This window comes from Podarcis muralis, chromosome 8, assembly GCF_964188315.1.
Source record: "Podarcis muralis chromosome 8, rPodMur119.hap1.1, whole genome shotgun sequence".
Classification (NCBI taxonomy): Eukaryota; Metazoa; Chordata; class Lepidosauria; order Squamata; family Lacertidae; genus Podarcis; species Podarcis muralis.
Genome location: NC_135662.1, coordinates 7,670,683 through 7,687,344, shown reverse-complemented (window position 1 = coordinate 7,687,344; position 16,662 = coordinate 7,670,683). Strand labels below are relative to the sequence as shown.

Sequence of the window (16,662 nt, the reverse complement as noted above, 5' to 3'; positions counted from 1 at the left end):
ATGAATGTGCAGTAGGTAAGTGAAATTCACTGCTATAAAACTTTATAGCAATCTTTCCCTAAACAAGGTGGCATCTTTCTCATTCTGTCTCAGCCCATCTCCTTCATTCTTACTGATGTCTCTTTCCTAAGCCAAGAATGATGAGCTTGGCCATGGCAAAAGAAAAATGATTGAACCCCAATTTTGGAGAGACATTATATATCAGACAGTAAATGCCAGATGACGAGGCAATGCTGTACTGATTTCTTCTCTTGGCACCAATCAAACCCAGTTTCAAGGTAAACTAACTCACTAAAGTCCAAAAAAACAACAACCCCTCAATGAGAAAAAATCCAGAGGGGTGTGGCCCATGTGGGGGATTCAGTTAGATGGCAAAGAATTGCACATATATGATTTTTGGCTTGATAGACAAAATTTGTGGGTTCAGTGGGTTCCTGGCTCTCACAATTCTGGGTTTTGCACAGAGTTCCAGCTGAGTCAAACATCTTTGTGATCTTTTCCATTCCCTAGAAGAAACTTCTGTTCTAGAAGAGGAGACAACATTTCCACATGCAGTCATTCAGCATGGAAAGACAAATCAATGGGACTTTGCAATCTGCTGCGGTTGCTGTGACATATAAGGAGTACAACGAAACTTATAATAGCTCATATAATGACCAAGAAGATTTCCAATATGAGCAATATGAAGAAACTATAATAAATGTCTTCATTTTAGTTATCTGCTGTGTGGGATTTTTGGGGAATGGAACAGTCATCTGGCTTCTTGGTTTCCGCATTAGGAGGAAACCGTTCACCACCTACATCCTTAATTTGGCTGTTGCTGACTTTGCATTCCTCCTGAGCCTACAGTTCCGTACTTTTATTAGGCTTCCTGATTATCTTCTTTATAGTATTGCTTTTGGTCTCTTATCCTTCACATACAACACTGGCCAACTTCTTCTGACAGCCATCAGCATTGACAGATGTGTGTCTGTCCTCTTCCCTATTTGGCATCGGTGTGTCCGGCCAACCCATTTGTCCACCACTGTGTGTGCCCTCATATGGGTCCTCTCCTGTCTTCTCTCCATAATCCTCTCCATTCTCTCAGAAACATTTCCCTTTATATCATATAACATCGGTCTTTATATCGTCACAGCATATTTTCAATTTTTCTTGACTGGACTGCTTTGCCTCCCACTCATGACAATTTCAACTGTGATTCTTTTCATCAAAGTCTGTTTTAAATCCCACCCGCAAAAGCGGGGAAGGCTTTTAATAGTTATTTTACTTACACTCCTCTTCTTCCTCATGCTTGCTTTCCCACTCAATGCCATTCTTTTCTGTAGATTAATTTTACTCCTGAAAATTCCCATTCCAGTCCGTTATGGCTTTTTGTGTGCCTCCCTCAACAGCAGTGTGAACCCGTTGCTTTATTTTCTGGTTGGGAGGAAGAAGGGAGGTCAATCTAGGGAGAGCCTACTGGTCATCCTCCAGCGGGTTTTGAATGAAGAGGAGAATGACAGACAGGAAATGAACCCTCCTTGTTCGATCCCACTTCGGAACCTTTCGTAAGAGTTCTTTGGCTGTATTTTGTCCTTGGACTGCATTGATGACTATTGCTCACCAGAAAAAGAGGATTGGGTTTTGTTGACAATTTTGAGGTTTGTGTAGCTGAAATGTATCCTACTTTACAAAGGGAGGAATCATGTCTTTTATTATCTCAATCTTTCTTCTTCTGTGTCCCCCCCCCCAATGGTATGCAGCCCCTGAAATGTTGACCATGGAGATATAAAGCCCTATAGCTCAAAATGCTCCACATTGTGCACCTATATTTCACAAGCTGAAATAGTCAAGACAAAGATCGGCTGGAATCATCTGTACAACTTGGAATGAGAATAGAAAAATTGTAAATTGTAAATTGTACATACTTCTTTGGGACACAACTGGTACCACATTTTTTCCATATGTCCTTCACACCTGCCATCCCAGCAGGCTGCTCTTGTTTTGTGCTCAAGAAATCTGAAGATTGCTCATCCAACCTTAGTCTCAAGGGTGTAAAAAAAATATACCTTTGAATGAGAGAGTTATTGGGAAACTCCCTTGTTCTTTTTGATGTTGGAGGCTACATGCTGTTTAGATGACTTTGTTATACTATTGACATGTGGTTTATTTTATGCAATTATATATTTGTTTTCCGATGTTATCATAGTATTATCGCTATGTTGTTGTTTTTTATTATTAATAAATTGTTTTTGTATGGTTTGTTTGAAATGCATCCCTGTTTTGTTGTTGTAAGCCACTTTGAGCATGGGTTTTCATATGGGAATATGGCGGTGGGGATAAAGTGAATGAAATGATTTTTTTTACTCCGTAATCTCGGCAAATCTTGGGTTTGGATTGCATTGTTAACGTACCTGCAAGAAATGACTACGGGAAGGGAATTAACTAATCTGTTCCCCTGAGTCAATGGAGCTTGGCCAACATTTTGAAGTGACAGGTACAAGAACATTATGCGTCAGATGTATAGGAGCTCATGCCATTGGAAATTCCTTTATATAGTAACTGTTACCCATTTGCAGACCTTTACAGTAGTTGTGTTAAGTAAACACTTCTCATTTTAATCCAAGCATTGTTTTCACGTCTCATGACTTGCAAATGTCCTGGCGCAAGAGTCAACCAAGATATCATGCAGGGTTGTGAACGGTGGACACAGAGGACATCTGAGCATCTAGTGACAGAGTTGTACCCAAAGTACCCCAAAACTTTACACTCGCTCCCTCAAACTGAGTGCAACAACACTCAGAAAAGGGAGCTTGCCAATTTCCAAAAAATGGGGACCACCCACCCAAAGAGCCCAATCTTCCTGGAATTCAAAGACAGTTGATCAACCCTCATCCAGTCCATGACTCCATCTATACACTGGTTCAAAGCTTTCATAGCCTTTCCCGATTCATATGTTATGGAAAAGGAGAGTTCTGTGTTAACATCATATCGCACTGTGGATACCTTGCTCCAAAACTCCTAATGACCTCATCCAATGGCTCCATATAGATATTAAATAGATATTAATGTTAACTGGAGTTCAAATAATATGATCGTAAGGACAATATATCATGTGAAGAAGCTTAGCATATATTTGATCTGCTTCAGTATTCTAACCATTGAATTGCCTGCTGATTACCTGAAAGAGCGTCTCCATCCCCATCGTTCTGCCCAGACACTGAGGTTCTACTCCGAGGGTCATCTGGGAATTCCCTCACTGCCAGAAGTGAGGTTACAGGGAACCAGGCAGAGGGCCTTCTCTGTAGTGGCGCCTGCCCTATGGAACAACCTCCGAACATGTGTCAAGGAAATATATGAGTATCTGACTTTTAGAAGACATCTGAATCCAGTCCTGTTCAGGGATTTTTTAATGTTCGATATCTTGTCATTTTAGTAGTAGTAGTAGTAGTAGTAGTAGTAGTAGTAGTAGTAGTAGCAGTATTCTGCTGGGTGCCACCCAGAGTGGCTGGGGTATTATTATTATTATTATTATTATTATTATTATTATTATTATTATCATTAAAGAGGAGAGATGGGTGACCGGGTGGATCAGCTCCCTTCCACGGATCACAGCAAATGGCTCTGACTCCTTGGAACCTCCACATACTTGGGTACTCAAGAGCAACCCCCACTCTGCCGTAGGCAATCATGTCTCCCCACCAATAGTCACCTTCCCCACCCAATAAAAGACAAATGCTTTTTGGTGTGTGTGTGTGTGTGTGTGTGTGTGTGTGTGTGTGTGTGTGTGTGTGTGTTTTACTGTATCCCTGTTTCTGTCTTTTTTTGTAAGACATTTTGGGCTTGGGTTTTTGTGTCTGAAAATGGGGAAAAACAAAATGAATGGAAAGAAATTTTAAACTCATTAATCCTGGCAGACTTTGGGTTTGGATTGTACTGTAAATGTACCTCCAAGGAATGACTATGAGCAGGGAATAAACTACTCTGGAGCTTGACCAACACTTTGAAGTGATAGGTACAGCTACATTATGCCTCAGATGTATAGGAGATCATGCTGTTGGGAATTCCTTTATATAGTAACTGTTACCCATTTGCAGAACTTTAACAGTGTTAAATAAGCCTGACACATTTTAAATCCAAACACTGCTTTCACATCTCATCACTTGCGAATGTCCTGGTGCAAGAGTTAACCAAAATACAATCCAGCGTTCTGAATGGAGGAGACAGGGGACATCTGAGCATCCAATGGCACAGATGAATCCAGAACTACCCCCAAACTTCACACTGGCTCCTTCAAAGGGGATCACGATTCCACTCAGAACAGGGAACTTGCCAGTTTCCAAAACATGGGGAACCCCTCCCCACCCAAAGAGCCCTCATTGTCCTCGAATTCAAACACAGTTGATCAGCCCTCATCCAGACCACTACTGCATCAAGAAGCTGGTTCAAAGTTTTCAGAGTCCTTCCCAATTCATATGTTATGGGAAAGTAGAGCTATATGTCAACATCATCATAGTGCTGACACCTTGCTCCAAAACTCATAATGACCACATCCAATGGCTTCATATATATGTTAAATGCAGTGGTACCTTGGATTAAAGATGCTTCAGGTTACAGACACTTCAGGTTACAGACTCCGGTAACCCAGAAATAGTACCTCAGTTAAGAACTTTGCTTCAGGATGAGAACAGAAATCGCATTAGCTAAAGTGGTACGTCAGGTTAAGAACAGTTTCAGGTTAAGAATGGCCGTCCGGAATGAATTAAGTTCTTAACCCGAGGTACTACTGTAGATATTAATATAATTGGAGTTCAAATAATATTACCGCAAACACAATATATCATAGCTTAGCATCTATTAAATCTGTTTCAGTATTTTAACTTTTGCATGTTTTAAAGTATGGTTGTGATTTTTCGTGATTTTTCTGTTCATTCTTTTGTAAGCTGCTTTGGGGTGTGTGTGTTTTTTAATTGAAATTTTATGAAATAAGTGAAAAGAAATAAACATTACATTGGTTACTATGGAATTGCCTGCTAATGATGGATGACCTGGTGGATCAGGGCCCTTCCATGGGTCACAGCAAATGGCTCTGACTCCTTGCCCCCCTCCACCTAGTTGGCCTACTCAAAAGCAACCTTCTATCCCACCCTAGGTAGTCATGTCTCCCCACCAATAGTCAACTCCCCCAACCAATAAAAGGCACATAGGGACAAATGCTTTTGGCCGTTAAAGGGCCAGGAAGTTGTTATCTTGCTTAGACAGCCTTGATTAGAAATCTGGAGATGAGGTCTTGATTTATTCCATTTGTCTGGTACAGATAAAGAAGTATGTGAGACATGAGCTGCTTCGTCCAGAACCAATTACAAACCTAGTCTTCATGACAGTAGCCTTTTGGGAGATATATGACAATAGTCTCCTCCTCCTTGGTGAACTGATAATTATCTCATATCCAATTAAAGAGCATCTTCTTGCCCTATGAGGCAAAGAATCAAATTAAACCCAGATGAAGAACAGGACGGACCGTTTTGCACCTCTGAGTGAAACTGGTAAGATTTATCATTTTCCCCTGGGGCATGAGTGGGACCATATTTTCTCTCTTAAGTGCATGGACCTGCCATTCCAGTCATAGTTGTTGTGTCCTTGTTCTCTTGCACTCACCATCTCTGAAGACTGCTGATCTGCAGTTAGTCAGAAGGTTGGGTGAAACATTCACAGGAAAGGCCATAGCTGTGGTGCTTGCAGAAGGTTGATTCCCGGCACCTCCAGGTAGGGTTGAAAAGACCACTTTTAAAAATGCTACAGAGTGGCACTGAGAGTCTGTTTGACAAGTCCTGATCTTGATAAACCAATAGTCTAACTCAGACTCAGGAAGGTGACTTCCTGAGGTTTTGCCAAGGGAGAGAGCAAATATGATATCCAGACACAATGAGATTACAGTGGTACCTTGGGTTACTTACGCTTCTGGTTACATATTCTTTAGGGTACAGACTCCGCTAACCCAAAAATAGTACCTTGGGTTCAGAACTTTGCTTCAGGATGAGAACAGAAATCGTGCGCCAGTGGGGCGGCAGCAGCAGGGGGCCCCATTAGCTAAAGTGGTGTTTCAGGTTAAGAACAGTTTCAGGTTAAGAATGGACCTCGGGAACAAATTAAGTACTTAATCTGTACTGTAATGTATTTTAACAAGTACACAGAATAGACTGGGTAATTTCAAGTGATCCAAGTCCAGTGCAGGCAATTCACCTCTGATTGATCATGGAATTCTTGGGAAAGTTGGTCTTATTAAAGCAATATGAAGGGAGCAGATATCCATGTTCCTAGAAGCACATACAATGAGGGGATTCCGCTTAATATATAAACATATACACTCTCTTTAATTCTTGAATTCCTTCCTCTGTTCTGTGAGTGACTAAATCCTTAGTGTGAAGCCACAGAACAATAGTTATCCCCCTGAAGAGTTCGTTTCTCCCTTTTCTATAAGACACTCATTGAGTCAACACTCAGAATGCCAGTAGAGCACTTTCCTTACTCTTGGTCCTTACAAGTGAAGATTAGTTACATCCCTACCCCATCATCAGAATTCTCCACACTATTTACTTGGGTTTCTTGCCAGTTCTTGGAAATTTCCCCATCACCCCAGGACTACAGGAGAGGAGAATCTGGCAGGCAAGGAGGACTGCGAAGTCTTCCCAGCATATTGTGTGAGGCTACTGTGGAGGAAGGGGATGTAGACGTAAACAGGTGCCTGGAGTAGGGCCAAGCTGAAAGCCACGAAGGTGTGATGCCACCAGCTCTCAAGTTCTTGGAAATTTCCCCATCACCCCAGGACTACAGGAGAGGAGAATCTGGTAGGCAAGGAGGACTGCTGAGTCTTCCCAGCATGTTGTGTATGAGTCTACATACATTGCGTATGTAGATGTAAACAGCTGCCTGGATTAAGGCCAAGCTGAAAGCCAGGAAGGTGTGATGCCACCAGCTCTCAACTGCAGCTAAAGCAACAGCCCGAGTGCTAATGCTCAGTTTCCTTGCACTAGGAAAATGGGTGGGACATGTGGAAGGGAGAGTAATATAAATCTCCTGAATCAGCACCACCAGGGGTATCTGTTCATTTGTTTATCTATCAAGTATGTTTGCTTCTTAAAGGTGCTACTACTACTTGGGTAAACAGCTGCCCCTCCCCCACATGTTTGCTTCCCATCTGTCAAAAACAGCCTCCTTGGTTAGGGGGGAGCCAATATAGACATATCAGAAAGCTTGCTCTATTTTGGGGAGAATCCTAGGAACTGAACTACAAAAAGAGAACTGAATTATATGTAATAAGAAACAATATGCCATTACTGCCTGACCTCTCTTTCAGAACCTGCTGCACACACTCATTCATTCCTAGCCTGCTCTTATTGCATTGGAAGATAGCCTCACCCACCTGGATGAATGTGCAGTAAGGTAAAGGTACCCCTGCCCGTACGGGCCAGTCTTGCCAGACTCTAGGGTTGTGCGCTCATCTCACTCTATAGGCCGGGAGCCAGTGCTGTCCGCAGACACTTCCGGGTCACATGGCCAGCGTGACATCGCTGCTCTGGCAAGCCAGCGCAGCACACAGAACACCGTTTACCTTCCCGCTAGTAAGCGGTCCCTATTTATCTACTTGCACCCGAAGGTGCTTTCGAACTGCTAGGTTGGCAGGCACTGGGACCGAACGACAGGAGCGCACCCCGCCGCAGGGATTCGAACCGCCGACCTTTCGATCGGCAAGTCCTAGGTGCTGAGGCTTTAACCCACAGCGCCACCTGCGTCCCTGAATGTGCAGTAGGTAAGTGAAATTCACTGCTATACAACTTTATATCAATCTTTCGCTAAACAAGGTGGTCTCTTTCTCATTCTGTCTCAGCTCATCTCCTTCATCCTTACTGATATCTCTTCCTAAGCAGGAAAGATGAGCTTGGCAATAGCAAAAGAAATATGATTGAACCCCAATTCTGGAGAGACATTACATATCAGACAATAATGCCAGATGACGAGGGAATGCTCTACTGACTTCTTCTCTTGGCACCAATCAAACCCAGTTTCCAGGTAAAGTAATTCACTAAAGTCCAAAAAAAGCTCAATGAGAAAAAATCCAGAGGGGTGTGGCCCATGTGGGGGATTCATTTATATTGCAAAGAACTGCACATATATGACTTTTGGCTTGATAGACAGATGTTGTGGGTTTATGTGTTGTTCAATGGGCTCCTGGCTCTCACAATTATGGGTTTTGCACAGAATTCCAGCTGAGTCAGACATCTTTGTGATATTTTCCATTTCCTAGAGGAAACTTCTGCTCCAGAAGAGGAGGCAAGATTTTCACATGCCGTCATTCAGCATGGAGACACATATCAATGGGACTTTGCAATCTGCTGCCGTTTCTGTGACATATAAATAGTATAATGACACTTATAATAGCTCATATAATGACCAAGGAAATTTCCAATATGAGGAATATGAAGAATCTATAATAAATGTCTTCATTTTAGTTATCTGCTGTGTGGGATTTTTGGGGAATGGAACTGTGATCTGGCTTCTTGGTTTCCGCATTAGAAGGAAACCATTCACCACCTACATCCTTAATTTGGCGGTTGCTGACTTTGCATTCCTCCTGAGCCTACAGTTCTGTGCTTTTATTAGGTTTCCTGATTATTTTCTTGATAGTATTGCTTTTTGTCTCTTATCTTTCACATACAACACTGGGCAACTTCTTCTGACAGCCATCAGCATTGACAGATGTGTGTCTGTCCTCTTCCCAATTTGGCATCGGTGTGTCCGGCCGACCCATTTGTCCACCACTGTGTGTGCCCTCATATGGGTCCTCTCCTTTCTGCTCTCCATAGTCCTCTACATTATCAGAGAAATATTTCCCCTTATACCAGATAACATCTATCATTGTATCCTCACAATATATATTCAATTTCTCTTGACTGGACTGCTTTGCCTCCCACTCATGACAATTTCAACTGTGATCCTTTTCATCAAAGTCTGTTTTAAATCACACCCACGAAAGCAGGGAAGGCTTTTAATAGTTATTTTACTTACACTCCTCTTCTTCCTCATGTTTGCTTTTCCACTCAATGTCATTCTTTTCTTTGGATTAATTTTACGCCTGAAAATTCCCGTTCCATTCCATTATGCCTATTTGTGTGCCTCCCTCAACAGCAGTGTGAACCCCTTGCTTTATTTTTTGGTTGGGAGGAGGAAGGGTGGTCAATCTAGGGAGGGTCTACTGGTCATCCTCCAGCGGGTTTTGAATGAGGAGGAGAATGACAGACAAGAAATGGACCCTCCTTGTTCGATCCCACTTAGGAACCTTTCGTAAGAGTTCTTTGTCTTTGTCCTTGGAGTGCATTGATGACTATTGCTCACCAGAAAAAGAGGATTGGATTTTGTTGACAATTTTGAGGTTTGTGCAGTTGAAATGTATCCTACTCTACAAAGGCAGGAGTCATGCTTTTTCTTCTCCCATTTTTTCTTCTGTGTCCTCCCCACGCATGGTATACAGCACCTGAAATGTTGGCCATGGAGATATAAAGCCCTACAGCTCAAAATGCTCCACGCTGTGCACCTGTAGTGCACAAGCTGAAATAGACAAGACAAAGATTGGCTGGAATCATCTGTACAACTTGAACTGAGAATAGAAAAATTTTACATTCTTCTTTGGGACACAACTGGTACCGCATTTTTCACCACAAGTCCTTCGCACCTGCCATCCTAGCAGCTTTCTCTTGTCTTGTGTTCAAAAAATCTGAAGATTGCTCATCCAACCTTAGTCTCTAGGTTGTAAAAAAATATACCGTTGAATGAGAGAGTTACTGGGAAGCTCCCTTGTTATTTTTGATGTTGGAGGCTACACGCTGTTTAGGTGACCTTGTTATAGTATTGACATGTCATTTATTTTATTTTATTACATATCTGTTTCCCCATGTTATCATGATATTATCACTATGTTGTTGTTTTGTTATTATAAAATTGTTTTTGTATGTCTTGTTTGAAATGCATCCCTGTTTTGTTGTTGTTGTAAGCCACTTTGGGCAAGGGTTTTCGTATGGGAATATGGGGGGGGGGGAGAGAGGATAAAATGAATTAAATGTAATTTTAGTCCGTAATCTTGGCAGATCTTAGGTTTGGATTGCATTGCTAATGTACCTGCAAGAAATGACTACGGGCAGGGAATTAACTAATCTGTGTCCCTGCGTCAATGGAGCTTGCCAAACACTTTAAAGTGATAGGTACAAGAACATTATGCCTCAGATGTATAGGAGACCATGCCATTGGAAATACCTTTATATAGTATCTATTACCAATTTGTAGATCTTTAACTGTGTTAAATAAACAAAGCACATTTCAAGTCCAAACATTGCCTTCACGTCTCATCACTTGCAAATGTCCCGGCACATGTGTCAACCAAAATATGATCCAGGGTTCTGAATGGGGGAGACAGAGGACATCTGAGCATCTAGTGACACAGAGGAATCCAGAAGAATCCCCAAACTTCACACTGGCTCCTTCAAAGGGGATCGCAATCCCACTCAGAATAGGGAACTTGCCAGTTTCCAAAACATGGGGAACCCCTCCCCACCCAAAGAGCCCCCATTGTCCTCGAATTCAAACACAGTTGATCAGCCCTCATCCAGACCACTACTGCATCAAGACATTGGTTCAAAGCTTTCACAGTCTTTCCCAATTCATATGTTAGGGAAAAGGAGAGCTGTGTGTCAACATCATCACAGTGCTGACCCCTTGATCTAAAACTCCTAATGAACACATCCAATGGCTTCATACAGATATTAAATACAGTGGTATCACGGGTTACAGACGCTTCAGGTTGCAGACCCTTCAGCTTACATACTCTGCTAACCCACAAATAGTACCTCACGTTAAGAACTTTGCTTCAGGACGACAACAGAAATCTTGCTCCGGCAGCACAACAGCAGCGGGAGGCCCCATTAGCTAAAGTGGTACCTCAGGTTAAGAAAAGTTTCAGGTTAAGAATGGACCTCCAGGGGGATCATAGGGAAAGACCTACCAAAAGAGTTGAAAAACATCTTCATGTATGCGACAACGGCTGCAAAAGTTCTGGTAGCACAAGGATGGAAGACTGAAGAAACCCCAACTAAAGAATAATGGCAAGTAAAATTAATGGACTATGCAGAACTGGCAAAACTGACATATAAGCTATGGGACAAGGATAACTGTGACTTTAAGGATAAATGGGAACCCTTTACAAAGTATCTGAAGATGCAAGAAAGCGAACTGGACTCCTTGGCAGGTTTTGAATAAACATTCACAAACCTTTTATTGATAATAATCAGCTAAATTGTTTGAGGATCTATACAACTTTGTAACATGCAGAAAACAGCATTCTTAGAGAAGCCAAAGACTGGAACTGAGGGAACTGTTTTTGGATAATATGTCTTGTTATAATTTTGAATAAAAAAAAATATTTAAAAAAAGAATGGACCTCCAGAATGAATTAAGTTCTTAACCCAAGTTACTACTGTAGATATTAATGATGTTGGAGGCTACATGCAGTTTTGGTGACCTTGTTATACTATTGACATGTGGTTTATTTTATGTTATTATATATATGGTTTCCCATGTTATCATGATATTATCACCACATTGTTGTTTTTTGTTCTATGAAATTGTTTTTGTATGGTTTGTTTCAAATGCATCCCTGTTTTGTTGATGTTGTAAGCCACTTTGGGCATGGGTTTTCGTATAGGAATATGCAGGTGGGGGGGGGGGAATAAAATGAATGAAATGTAATTTTAGACCGTAATCTCAGCAGATCTTAGGTTTGGACTGCATTGTTAAAGTACCTGCAAGAAATGACTACGGGCAGGGAATTAACTCATCTGTGTCCCTGAGTCAATGAGCTTGCCCAACACTTTGAAGTGATAGGTACAACAGCATTATGCCTCAGGTGTATAGGAGCTCATGCTGTTGGGAATTCCTTTATATAGTAACTGTTACCCATTTGCAGACCTTTAACTGTGTTAAATAAACAAAGCACATTTTAAATCCAAACTTTGCTTTCACATCTCATCACTTGCAAATATCCTTGTGCAAGTGTCAACCAAAATACAATCCAGCGTTCTGAATGGAGGAGACAGGGGTCATCTGAGTATCTAGTGACACAGATGAATCCAGAACTACCCCAAACTTCACACTGGCTCCTTCAAAGGGGATCGCAATCCCACTCAGAACATGGAACTTGCCAATTTCCAAAACATGGGGAACCCCTCCCCACCCAAAGAGCCCCCATTGTCCTCGAATTCAAACACAGTTGATCAGCCCTTATCCAGAGCACTACTGCATCAAGACACTGGTTCAAAGTTTTCAGTCTTTCCCAATTCATACATTAGGGAAAAGGAGAGCTGTGTGTCAACATCATCACAGTGCTGACACCTTGATCCAAAACTCCTAACGAACACATGCAATGGCTTCATATAGATATTAAATACAGTGGTACCACGGGTTACAGGCCCTTCAGGTTGCAGACGCGTCAGGTTACATACTCCGCTAACCCAGAAATAGTACCTCACGTTAAGAACTTTGCCTCAGGACGAGAACAGAAACCGCGCAGCGACGGCACAGTGGCAGGAGGAGGCCCCATTAGCTAAAGTTGTACCTCAGGTTAAGAAAAGTTTCAGATTAAGAATGGACCTCCAGAACGAATTAAGTTCTTAACCCAAGGTACTACTTTAGATATTAATGTTAACTGGAGTTCAAATAATATTACCTTACACACAATATATCATGGCAAAGCTTAGCATCTATTCAACCTGCTTCAGTATTTTAACTTTTGCATGTTTCAAAGTATGGTTGTGATTTTTCTTGATGTTTCTGTTTATTCTTTTTTTACAATCAAGCAGTATATAAATTTTATGAAATAAGTGAAAAGAAATAAACATTACATTGGTTACCATGGAATTGCCTGCTAATGAAGGGGGGCATGACGAATGACCTGGTGGATCAGGGCCCTTCCATGGGACACAGCAAATGGCTCTGACTCCTTGCCCCCCTCCACCTAGTTGGCCTACTCAAGAGCAACCTTCCCTCCCACCCTAGGTAGTCATGTCTCCCCACCAATAGTCAACTCCCCCAACCCATTAAAAGGCACATAGGGACAAATGCTTTTGGCCGTTAAAAGGCCAGGAAGTTGTTATCTTGCTTAGACAGCCTTGATTAGAAATCTGGGGTTGAGGTCTACATTTATTCCATTTGTCTGGTACAGATAAAAAAGTATGTGAGACATGAGCTGCTTCCTCCAGAACCAATTACAAACCTAGTCTTCATGACTGTAGCCTTTTGGGACATATATGACAATAGTCTCCTCCTCCTTGGTGAACTGATAATGATCTTCATATCCAATTAAAGAGCATCTTCTTGCCCTATGAGGCAGAGAATCAAATTAAACCCAGATGAAGAACAGGAGGGACCATTTTGCACCTTTGAGTGAGACTGGTAAGATTTTACATTTTCTCCATGGGGCATGAGTGGGGACACATTTTTTTCTCTCTCTTAAGTCCTTAGGACCTGCCATTCCAGTGCAAGATGCTGTGTACTTGTTCTCTTGCACTCACCATTTCTGAAGACTGCTGATCTGCAGTTAGTCACAAGGTTGGGTGAAACATTTACAGGAGAGGCCAGAGCTGTGATGCTTGCAGAAGGTTAATTCCAGGTAGGGTTGGAAAGACCACTTTTTAAAATGCTACAGAGCAGCACTGAGAGTCTGTTTGACAAGTCCTGATCTTGATAGACCAATAGTCTGACTCAGACTCAGGAAGGTGACTTCCTGAGGTGTTGCCAATGGAGAGAACAAACATTGTATCCAGACACAATGAAATTAATGTATTTTAAGAGGTATGTAGAATATACTGGGTCATTTCAAGTGATCCAAGTCCAGCACGGGGAATTCACCTCTGATTGATCAGTGAAGCCTTGGGAAAGTTGGTCTTATTAAGGCAATACGAAGGGAGCAGATATCCATGTTCCTAGAAGCAAACACAACGAGGGGATTCTGCTTAATATATAAACATATACACTCTCTTGAATTCTTGAATTCCTTTCTCTGTTAGGTGAGTGACTAAACCCTTAGCGTGAAACTACAGAACAATAGTTATCCCCCTGAAGAGTTCGTTTCTCCCCTTTCTATAAGACACTCAATGAGTCAGCACTCAGAATGTCAGTGGAGCACTTTACTTACTCTTGGTCCTTACAAGTGAAGACTATTTACACCCCTACCCCATTACCAGATCTCTTCACATTAGCTACTTGGGTTTCTTGCCAGCTCTTGGAAATTTTCCTGTCAGCCTCAGGACTACAGAAGAAATGAACCTGGTAGGCAAGGAGGACTGCTAAGTCTTCCGAGCATGCTGTGTATGAGGCTACAGTTTCCTTGCGCTAGGAAAATGGCTGGGGCATTTGGAGGAGAGAGTGTTATAAATCTTCTGAACCACCACCACCAGGAGTATCTATTCATTTGTTTATCAAGTATGTTTGCTTCTTAAAAGTGCTACTACTACTTGGGTAAACCCCTGCGCCCCCCATGTGTTTGCTTCCCATCCATCAAAAGCAGCCTCCTTGGTTAGGAGGGAGCCAATATCAGAAAGCTTGCTCTATTTTGGGCAGAATCCTAGGAACTGCACAAGAAAAAGAAAACTGAGTTATACGTAATAAGAAACAATGTGACATTACTGCCTGACCTCTCTTTCAGAACCTGCTGCACACCCTCATTCATTCCTAGCCTGCTCTTATTGCATTGGAAGATAGTCCCACCCACCTGGATGAATGTGCAGTAGGTAAGTGAAATTCACTGCTATAAAACTTTATATCAATCTTTCCCTAAACAAGGTGGCATCTTTCTCATTCTGTCTGTCCATCTCCTTCATCCTTACTGATATCTCTTCCTAAGCAGGAATGATGAGCTTGGCCATAGCAAAGGAAATATGACTGAACCCCAATTTTGGAGATACATTACATATCAGTAGTGCCAGAAGACCTGGGAATGCTGTACTGACTTCTTCTCTTCACACCAATAAAACCAGTTACCAGGTAAACTAACTCACTAAAGTCCAAAAAAAAGCTCAATGAGAAAAAATCCAGAGGGGTGTGGCCCATGTGGGGGATTCAGTTATATTGCAAAGAACTGCACGTATATGACTTTTGGCTTGATAGACAGATGTTGTAGGTTTATGTGTTGTTCAGTGGGTTCCTGGATCCCACAATTCTGGGTTTTGCACAGAATTCCAGCTGAGTCAGACATCTTTGTGATATTTTCCATTTCCTAGAGGAAACTTCTGCTCCAGAAGAGGAGGCAAGATTTTCACATGCAGTCATTCAGCGTGGAGAGACATATCAATGGGACTTTGCAATCTGCTGCCGTTTCTGTGACATATAAAGAGTATAATGACACTTATAATAGCTCATCTAATGACCAAGAAGATTCGCAATATAAGCAATATGAATTATCTATAATATATTGCTTCGTTTTAGTTATCTGCTGTGTGGGATTTTTGGGGAATGGAACTGTCATCTGGCTTCTTGGTTTCCGCATTAGGAGGAAACCGTTCACCACCTACATCCTTAATTTGGCTGTTACTGACTTTGCATTCCTCCTGAGCCTACAGTTCCATACCTTTATTTGGTTTCCTGATGATGTTCTTAATAGTATTGATGAATGTCTCTTATCCTTCACATACAACACTGGCCAACTTCTTCTGACAGCCATCAGCATTGACAGATGTGTGTCTGTCCTCTTCCCTATTTGGCATCGGTGTGTCCGGCCGACACATTTGTCCACCACTGTGTGTGCCCTCATATGGGTCCTCTCCTGTCTGCTCGGCGTAATGCTCTACATTTTTGAAAAATATTACACCTTTCCATATTGGTTATCAGAAACAGGCCAATATGTCTTGACTGGACTGCTTTGCCTCCCACTTATGACAATTTCAACTGTGATCCTTTTCATCAAAGTCTGTTTTAAATCACACCCACGAAAGCGGGGAAGGCTTTTAACGGTTATTTTACTTACACTCCTCTTTTTCCTCGTGCTTGCTTTCCCACTCAATGCCCTTCTTCTTGCTTTATCCTTCGTGGGCTTGAATATTTCTGGTCTATTCCAGTATGCCATTTTGTGTGCCTCCCTCAACAGCTGCGTGAACCCCTTTCTCTATTTTCTGGTTGGGAGGAAGAAGGGAGGTCAGTCTAGGGAGAGTCTTCTGGCCATCCTCCAGCGGGTTTTGAATGAGGAGGAGAATGACAGACAGGAAATGGACCCTCCTTGTTCAAACCCACTTGGGAAACTTTCATAAGAGTTCTTTGGATTGGCTGTAATATGTCCTTGGACTGCATTGATGACTATTGCTCACCAGAAAAAGAGGCTGGGGTTTTGTTGAAAATTTTGAGGTTTGTATAGCTGAAATGTATCCTACTTTACAAAGGGAGGAGTCATGTCTTTTGTTATATCAATCTTTCTCCTGTGCCCCACTCACCTATTGTATACGGCCCCTGAAATGTTGGCTACGAAGATGTGAAGCCCTTTGGCTGAAAGAGGCTTCACTCCATTTAGTTGTACTGTATCAGCTGCACCACTTTCTACAGCAAACCAAAGTCTACTTGGAAGTTATGATGGCGACCTTTAAATCTTGC

At 42.0% G+C, this 16,662-nt stretch overlaps 3 protein-coding genes across 3 annotated transcripts; all 3 read left to right on the top strand.

Moving 5' to 3' along the window:
* Nucleotides 1–518: 518 nt before the first annotated feature.
* LOC144328791 (mas-related G-protein coupled receptor member H-like) lies at nucleotides 519–1,551 on the top strand. The gene has a single exon (XM_077933633.1). The coding sequence runs from the start codon at nucleotides 550–552 to the stop codon at nucleotides 1,549–1,551; it is 1,002 nt and encodes a 333-aa protein (XP_077789759.1). The 5' UTR covers nucleotides 519–549.
* Nucleotides 1,552–8,323: 6,772 nt separating this feature from the next.
* LOC144328790 (mas-related G-protein coupled receptor member H-like) lies at nucleotides 8,324–9,325 on the top strand. The gene is given in 1 exon segment (XM_077933632.1): nucleotides 8,324–9,325. A coding segment is annotated over 1 exon segment (1,002 nt).
* Nucleotides 9,326–15,341: 6,016 nt separating this feature from the next.
* On the top strand, nucleotides 15,342–16,325 carry LOC144328789 (mas-related G-protein coupled receptor member H-like). Its single transcript, XM_077933631.1, has one exon. The coding sequence runs from the start codon at nucleotides 15,342–15,344 to the stop codon at nucleotides 16,323–16,325; it is 984 nt and encodes a 327-aa protein (XP_077789757.1).
* Nucleotides 16,326–16,662: the final 337 nt, after the last annotated feature.

Coding starts and splice junctions, on each gene's coding strand:
- LOC144328789 (XM_077933631.1), top strand. CDS start 15,342: ATGCAGTCATTCAGCGTGGAGAGACATATCAATGGGACTTTGCAATCT.
- LOC144328791 (XM_077933633.1), top strand. CDS start 550: ATGCAGTCATTCAGCATGGAAAGACAAATCAATGGGACTTTGCAATCT.